The sequence below is a fragment of the Balaenoptera musculus genome, chromosome 11, assembly GCF_009873245.2.
Source record: "Balaenoptera musculus isolate JJ_BM4_2016_0621 chromosome 11, mBalMus1.pri.v3, whole genome shotgun sequence".
Classification (NCBI taxonomy): Eukaryota; Metazoa; Chordata; class Mammalia; order Artiodactyla; family Balaenopteridae; genus Balaenoptera; species Balaenoptera musculus.
In genome coordinates this window covers 26,487,730-26,496,006 of record NC_045795.1, presented here as the reverse complement: position 1 = coordinate 26,496,006, position 8,277 = coordinate 26,487,730, and the positions used below count along the sequence as shown (strand labels likewise).

Genomic DNA, 8,277 nt, shown 5'->3' with positions numbered 1-8,277 from the left:
CCAGCTTTCAAAACCCTCCTGCTGAACAAACAAGAAGAGGAGCTTTTGTGTTTAAAAATCTCAGTAATGGTCCCCCTTTAAAAATCTACATAGAAAATGGGGGACTGTTGGCACCCTGGTTTCTCCTTATGAACTGTAAAGACTTTAGTCAGTGGCTACAATGATTCATCGTTTTCAATATAGAGGTTTTTAAATGTCTATATTTATATCAATCACACTGACCGACTCTCTCTCCTTTAAATGCACGTTTAGAGTCTGTAGGCTCTGTGTGACCCAGGGGTGCTTATATAACTAAATGTGGGTGTCTGGGTATAAATACGTGTTTATGATTTTTATAATATATATGTCTGTGGGTTGCATCTAACTCCTGTGTGTGTAATAATGTTTTTCTCTCAGCTGAGGCTTACTTCTCCAGCCTATTGTTTGAGACAACAGATATAAGTTGCGATGGGAGAGGAGCGTCGGATTTGGTGTGTATCCCCCATTTCCAATTATAGATGGATCATTACAGACAGCGGAGTCCTGAGAAGCCAGACATCTGCTCCTCACATGAATGCACTCACCTCCTAGAGACAAGGCTGCCATCATGCTCTGGAAGCTCGTGGAGAATGTCAAGTACGAAGATATCTATGAGGTGAGCCTACACCCCCGGTTGCATCTTAGAGCTTTGCAGATAGAGAATTTGAGCTTCTTGACACCCCCAACTCATCTATATTTTTAAGCTATTTGCTCGTAGATTTCCGGTCGGTTTTCTCAGCTTTCTCCAACTTTTGGAAAAGCTGGCTTGGGGAAACTTCGCTATTCTGAAAAAGGACTTTAAGGTGGAAATCTGACTACTTTAACTTAGGAGATTTCTCTTTTTTGTTGTTATTTTATTTCTCTTTCTCTCTTCGTCGCCCCCCCCCCTTTAGGATCTGATGGGGAACAGTGGTGCTAGTGAATGTGGGCAGAGAAAATAGAGACTGTTAAAGGCAGAGACTCTCCTCGTTTTGAGTGTGGGAGAGAATTAGGTTTTCAAGCCTATTTCGTAACAGATTCGAGCTTTTAATTTTTATTTTCAATAACATTTTTGAAATCGATAACCAACGGATCCCAGTAGAGGACGAAAATATAGGAGGAGGGAGGTAGACGGATAGACGGACAGATGGATAGATGGATGTAGAGAGCACAAGCCAAGGAGCCATAGCAGACAATTTTTTAATTTTCTTTTTTTTGTCGTGTTTTGCTTCTTTGAGAGTCGGGGCGTTCAAACCACCCCATGTCTTGGCATTTTTAACGAAAATTTCTGCCCGGGTTGAGTGCGCACCGTTCTTTACCGCTGAGGCCAGGGAGACTCGGGTGGAGATGCAGCTCGCAGTCGGGCGGGAGCCTGCCTCCCCGCGGGCGGGGCGCGCCGGCCGTGCGCTCGGGTCTCGGGCGCCGACGGAGCGGCGGGGCGGCGGGGCTGCGCGCGGGCCGGGCTGCCGGGCGGAGAGGGGACGGCGGCCCAGGAGCGCGGAACTTCGCTCCGAGCTCACCAGCCTGGGAGTCCCCGAATTAGGCGTGAGGGGAAGCGGGGAAGCGAAGACTCCGAGGAGACGTCGAGGGAGGGAAGCGGGAAAGAAAAACTTGGCGGAAGGCGAGGAGAAAGGGGCAGAGGAGTAAGGGACGGGGAAGGTAGAAGCTGGCGAGCGGGCAGTGGCTGGAGGTCGGAAGGAGGGGAAGTCGGAGAGGGGAGGGAGGACGAGAAGCCAAGTCTCCGGGCGATCGGCGCGGGAAGCGCTCGGTCGGACGAAGCGGTCGCGATGGGACGCAAAGAGGATCCCCACGCCGCGGGGGACACGCCATCCCGACGGCTCCGGGACGACTCCTGAAAGCCGGGCGGGGAGCCGCCTTGCGGGCGCTAGGAATGGGCCCCTCCCGACGCCGCCGGCCCAGCCCCGCGACCCAGGCTGCGGCTCCGAGGAGCCCGCGCGCGCCCCGCCGCTGCCCGGTTGAGTTTCGCAAGCAGCGCCCGGCGCCCGCGCCAGAAGCCTCCCAGCTCTGCCCAGCCCCGAATCCTGATTTTGGGGTGCGTGTGCGTGTGTGTGTGCGTGTGTGTGTGAGAGAGAGAGAGATGAGAGGGAGAGAGGAGATTCGTCTTTCTGCGGAATGATGATTGGGGCTTTCCTTTCCTCTTTGTGGTTGTGTATTGACTGTAACGAAGAGCCGCGCCTCCGCCTGGTGGGGTTTGTTTCTGTTCGGCCTCCCCTTCCTTCTTTAACAGGCGGGATAATGGTCTAGTCGAAGGAGCTAGAACTGTCCTAAAGAATGTGAGCGCCCGAAGTGGGCTTGGTACGGGCGGGGAAGGGGCCACGGTGTAAGTAGCTCAGGGTATACAGAGAGGGACTTCACTGGGTTCCGAAAAGTAAGCAGGATAAAACTCGTTCTAAGAGTCTGGAAGGTAGACTGGCTAAATGGGAAAGGAGGGAGGGAGAGAAGAAAGCAGGGAGGGAGGGAGGGAGGGAGGAAGAGGGAGGGGTGGAGTGGAAGAGGGAAAGAGGGGAGAATAAAGGGGGAGGGAGAGAGAAGAGACCGAGAGAGAGAGAGAGACAGAGAGAGACAGAGAGAGACAGAGAGAGAGACAGAGAGAGAGAGAGACAGAGAGAGAGAGAGAGAGAATACTGCAGGTATTCCTATCTGCCTAATTTTTCTGCTCAGAAAATATAGGAGAACCCGCAGCCCGGTGGAAGGAGCCTATTTAAGTCGGGAGAAAGGTTGAACTTTAACAGAAATGGCAGTTAGGCCAGTTGAACGGGTTCCTGAAACATCCAAAAAGGTTTTCTGTTGCCCCTGGCTTTGCCTGGAAAGGATAAGTTTAGTGTACTTGAAGATTGATTGCATATATTTTAAATTGAAGTAAAAAAAATCACAGACTGCAGGAGCACTGAAGAGGGAAAGGCTGCACGAGGGATGGAAAGCCCCCATCTCGCCTCTATCCTTTAATAAATAAGCATAATCTCCAGTATGCGTGAAAGTCTGCAAACGTCACTGTAAACAACCGGGCCCACCGGTTTGCTTTGCTCTCCCCTCCAAAGGAGGAGGCAACGCCTTTTTATTTTGTTTTTTAATCTGCACACGAAGCACCTAGGGCGATCCATTCTTCCCATTAGGGAAGTCCCTCTCCAGGAACCAGGACACCTACGTTCTGCACAAGCCCCCAGCGATGCTCTCTCTCCCTCGCCGCCTGGTCCAAGGGAGCAGGGGCTGCTTTACGCGCGTCCCCGGCTCAGTTAATTGAAGTTCTGCCTCTTTCCTGCTAAACTTTTTCCCCGGTCTGCCTTCGCCAGCCCCCTCGTCTGATTACATCTAGTAATTCTCCACTGAATGAACGTCATTTACAATAGTAGGGAGCTCTGCGCCCGCTGCTGCTTCACGCTCCATTTGTCCTCCATTCTCCCTTTAAAGTACTCGTGTAATATTAATAGTCATGAATATCAATTATTATGAGGCGGTGTAGGCAAGCGGCGGGAGGAAGGGGCGCCCGAGCAGTCTGAGCCCAGCTTCGGGCGGAAGAGGACTGCTTCTGGAGCGCCGAAGAACCGCAGAAGAAAAAAAGCCAAAAAAAACAGCAAGAGACCGATGAACAGCTCTGCGTGTGTGTGACAGGCGACGCCAATCTCGTTTGGGGGGGGGGGTAAAAAAAATTTTTTTTTTTTTGATGGCTTGTCCTGGAAACACCTCAAGCTCGGCTCCTGTGTCCAGCTCGTTTCTCTGCTGGACTCCTTGATTTTTTTTTTTTTAATCATTGTTTGATTTTGAGCAGTAACCAGGCTTTTTTTTCCAGATGTTAGTCCACACCTATTCATCCATGGTGAGTTTGGATTCACGTTGTACCAGAATTGCATGCTCCCTCCTCTCACTGTCTCTCTGTCTCTGTCTCTTGTGTGTGCGTCTCACTCTCTCGTGTCTGTCTTCCTTCGAGCGCCTTTGGCTTGGTAATTTAGCACCATAATTGGACGAGGCTGCAGCTGCTTCTCTGCATTGTGTGTTCGTCTGAGCTCCATGAGTCAACTGGGGACGGGGGGAGGCCGAACAGGAAAACTTTTTATTTGCTATTGCAGTTTGGAAATTTAGGTGACTATTTCTCCAAAAAGAACCATGGGGACTTTACCATGGCATTTCCACAGAGGAGAGGGAGAAACTCACACACACACACACACACACACAACCACACACACGCGCGCGCACACACACACACACACCCCTCCCCCCTCCCCTTTCACTGAGTTTAGCACTCCACTTAGGACCAGTGCTAAGTTGTCTGGGCCTTTTTTTGTTCTTTTTTTTTTTTTTTCCCCCTCCCAACCCCAGGTCCTTCATCTTCACTCCCTGGAGTAGGACAGCAATAGATATATTTAGAAAAGCAGCCTTAGAAAAACTCCTGCGAACCGCAGTTCAACTTTAACAGGGACTCAGGATATGATTTCGAATGAGATCCATTTCAATCAAACACTACATAAATTATTTAATTCCTCTTGGGGAGGGAGGGGGGACTGGAAACTCAGATCAGGCAGATTGCTGGGTCTCCTGGAATGACCAAGTCGTGTGGGGAGCTCCTGGTCAGCCGGCTGGGTTAGCAGGAGGAGCAGCACAACCAATAGTATGAAGTTTTATTTGTCATGCTTTGGACCTCTGGAAGAGTTAGGAAAAAATAGTGTAAAACACCCAGAAGAGCAAATACCCCATGTCAGACTCCTGTATTTTTCATTAGGGAATTGAGAATCTCCCCCCCCCCCATACACAGTTACTTTACCCTCACCCCTTTTGCCGGCTTTGCACCCCAACAGAAGGCTTAGATGTTGGTTAAGTGGGTGATTCTCCCCCCTTTTCCCCCCCAAAGCCTCGCATTTGGAATTGCTGAAATCATGTACCCTCTGAGTCAGCTTGGGAGTCTAAGTTTCAGACTCTTGCGTCCCCTATCCCGGGAAGAAGAAGATGCCGAAGGCGGGCTTCTCCATTTGTCGCTTGTGTTTTTTCCTCCCCTTCTCTCTCTCTCTCTTTCTCCTCTCCGCTCCCAGGACCGGCACGATGGCGTCCCGAGTCACAGCTCACGGCTCTCCCAGCTGGGCTCGGTGTCCCAAGGACCTTACTCCAGCGCCCCGCCGCTGTCCCACACGCCGTCGTCAGATTTCCAGCCGCCCTACTTCCCGCCCCCCTACCAGCCGCTCCCCTACCACCAGAGCCAGGACCCCTACTCCCACGTCAACGACCCCTACTCCCTGAACCCCCTGCACCAGCCCCAGCAGCACCCCTGGGGGCAACGACAGCGGCAAGAAGTGGGTTCAGAAGCCGGCTCTCTCCTGCCCCAGCCTCGGGCCGCCCTGCCCCAGCTCTCGGGCCTCGACCCCCGGAGGGACTACCACTCGGTCCGCCGGCCGGACGTGCTCCTGCACTCAGCGCACCACGGCCTGGACGCGGGCATGGGTGACAGCCTCTCGCTGCACGGTCTCGGCCACCCCGGGATGGAAGACGTCCAGGTAATGGCACACAAACAAACAAACAGTAAACGAATAACAAATGCCCCCCGGGAGGGAGGAAAGGCGGGGAGGGACAGCTGTGTCTCCTTTGGGGGACGTACACCACACGTACGTAACTGTGTGTATACGTGTATGGCTCTCTAGTGGCGATTTCTGGAGGTCCGATGATGAAAGCTAGAAGCACTAGAAATGAAAGAATGAAGGAGAAAAATATATGTGTTTTGCTAGTTTAGGATCATCAGAATCAAGGCTAGATGTTTTTGTCTTGCCTTAGCTATGCGACTCCTTCCTGTTCTCTTGCGCTTCGTGCGAGCAAGCTGGGTGCCCTCCCCAACCCCCCCGCTCTGCATGCCCAGTAGTGGGCCTGGGCCCCCTGACATGGCAGGTGGAGTCCTGACTGCCCGAAGCTACAGCATGGAGGCGCAGGGACCTCTATAGCGGTTCTTGCTGGATTTGCAAAGACTTTGTTAAGCATGACAACGCACATTGGAAGAAAAACATGTGCTATTTTGTCCAAGCCAGGTCTTACTTTGAATGTCCCATAAGCTGTTGAACCCTTTTCCAAGATAATTGAGTTCCAGGGTCATCATCTGAGAAATGGAAGATTTGTGGGGAGAGACCCAGAAAGTCATACTTCTGTTTGGGAATTCATGAGGACACATATGATTTTGGAGATTCTTTTCCCCCTTTGGACCATTAAACGACTGTTGAGCAATGTTCTCCACATCCCTCTCCAGTCCTCCTTTCCACTAATACCCTCTCCCTGGTGTCACCACCCCAGCTGAAGAGGCATCATATGTTTGTTTCTTAAAAGGCTCCAAACACTCCCCCACCCACTCACTATCCCATCTGCAACCTACACAATGGAGCCTGATTTGGTGGAGAATACTTGGTTAAACTAAACAAAGAAACATCAAAGAAATGGTTTATAAAAACTCTCTGGGTGATTCTGAGCAGGTCTCCTTTTCCTCCCTAATTTAAATAGTCTCCAGAAAAGATAAATATGGTTGAAAGGTATTCAATGGATCCTTCGGTCTCATTGGCATGGTTGTATATATCATGCATCATTATGGACATACCTCTGAAGAAAAGGAAAACAATATGGGAAAGGGAAAGGGTGCATGAGTCCTTCCTCTTTACCTTGCTGAAGAAAATGTATTTTGAACAGTTAAAATGTGGGGACAGAATTAAATGCTGTCTGTGTGTAGTCTATGATGGTTTACTGCTTTAAAGGAAATTCAGTTATTTAATATTTCCAAAAATGACAGAATCACCTGAGTTGTGGCTGGATTTACCCATAGTCATAAGAATGGTAGTTTTGTTGATTTAGCTGACCTTAACTGTCCCTGTCTGAAGATAATGCTCATTTCAGAATATCATATGAGAAAGGAAATATTTAATCGTTTTTTTTTTAATGCGTTGGGGTAATATGTGTCTGGGGGGGAAAGTTTTTAAATTAACCTTTCTGGGTACGGTTCAAAGTGCTAGATAATGAAAGTGGATCAACTCATCAGCACTGCTGTTGGCGACGCTGCACTGGCTGTGTCACCATGCTCGGCAGGCCTAGTGGTTTAGGCGACCGAACTCAGGGACTGCGTCCAAAGAGGGAACAGATTTCTCTGGTTTTAGTTTTTAGTTTTTTGTTTTTTGAAAGAGAGAATCGTGAGAGGTTTGGAGTGTTTGGTCAAATGCAAGGGGCCAGAGAAAAACAGGGCCAGGTCGGTGTGCATTTGGGAGAGCACCCTTGTCCGAGTTGTGGCCGGAGCTCAGACCCGGGAGGTGGACAGAGCCCAGAGCAGAGACGGCGCAGGCCCAGGGCCCTCGCTGCTCCCCGCCCACCCCACCTCTCCCCGTTCCTCCCCGGATGCGTCCCAGCATGTCGCCTGGCGAGGTGGGGAGGCCCGCGGGACTTTCTCGGGTCGACCCTCACTGCAAGGGGTCGCGGGGGATGCACTCCGCGCCTGTCCCAGGAGGGGAACGACAGAGGCTGGGGCGATCTCTGTCTCCGCCGCGATGACAGGCGTCCTGAGGCCGGGGTGTGGTTGACGTGACACGGGGCAGGTGACAAAGAAAGACAGGGGAAGAGATGGACCTAGGACCAGACCCTCAAATCCAGAGGCTCTGCCTCCTCCGTCCAGTCCCGGAGGACCCACTTCTGACTTAGGGATCTGGAACTCGGTGGGGGACGGCGGCTAAAGTTGCAGGAGCTGACGGCGGTTTCAGCGTTTCGCGTTTCCTGCAGCTACGGGATGGGTGGGCTGCGCCCCACCTGTCTGTAAAAGGGACCAGGGGTGCCTCAGCCTGGACCCCAGTCACTCGTTCCATCTCAAGGGCCTGGGGTGTGTGCCGGATCGCCCTACGCAATCCATCCGCGGATCAGGCAGATCCCAGGGCGCTGCCAGGCCCGGGGCCCTCACACCCAGCGGTCCTCACCTGGCCTAGGGCTGGGGGGAGATGTTATGTGACCCAGACACACACGTGGGGCCACCGCCCCGACCGTGAGAGAAGCAAATGAGGAGAACTAATTTACCAAATGCTTCTAATAATTTTTTAAATGAAACTATAAAACCCTGTCAATTTCTATTTCAATTTACTCACAGGGGCTATTAAACCAGCAAATCGCTGTTTGGGTTCTGGGTATGCTACATTCTACCCATTGTGTGTGTGTGTGTGTGTGTGTGTGTGTGTGTGTGTGTGAGCGTGCACGCGGGGAGGGGGGGCAGTGTTTAAAACTCAGAAAAACAGCATCAGAAAGAAAGAGAGCGTGAGGTGACACCTA

The 8,277-nt window shown here is 51.5% G+C and overlaps 1 protein-coding gene across 5 annotated transcripts in view; it reads left to right on the top strand.

The window, feature by feature from the left end:
• The first annotated feature begins 396 nt into the window (after positions 1-396).
• Positions 397-8,277, top strand: part of TFAP2B (transcription factor AP-2 beta) — a 29,165-nt gene continuing 21,284 nt past the window's right edge. Inside the window, exons 1-3 of one of the 5 annotated variants that reach the window (XM_036870538.1) lie at positions 1,385-2,050; positions 3,806-3,832; positions 5,040-5,498. In XM_036870538.1, coding sequence (XP_036726433.1) covers positions 1,889-2,050; positions 3,806-3,832; positions 5,040-5,498 — 648 coding nt within the window. In that variant the 5' untranslated portion in view covers positions 1,385-1,888. Of the gene's footprint in view, positions 635-1,384; positions 2,051-3,805; positions 3,833-5,039; positions 5,499-8,277 lie in introns of those variants that run through there. The other 4 variants (XM_036870539.1, XM_036870542.1, XM_036870541.1 and 1 more) reach the window with 4 other exon arrangements.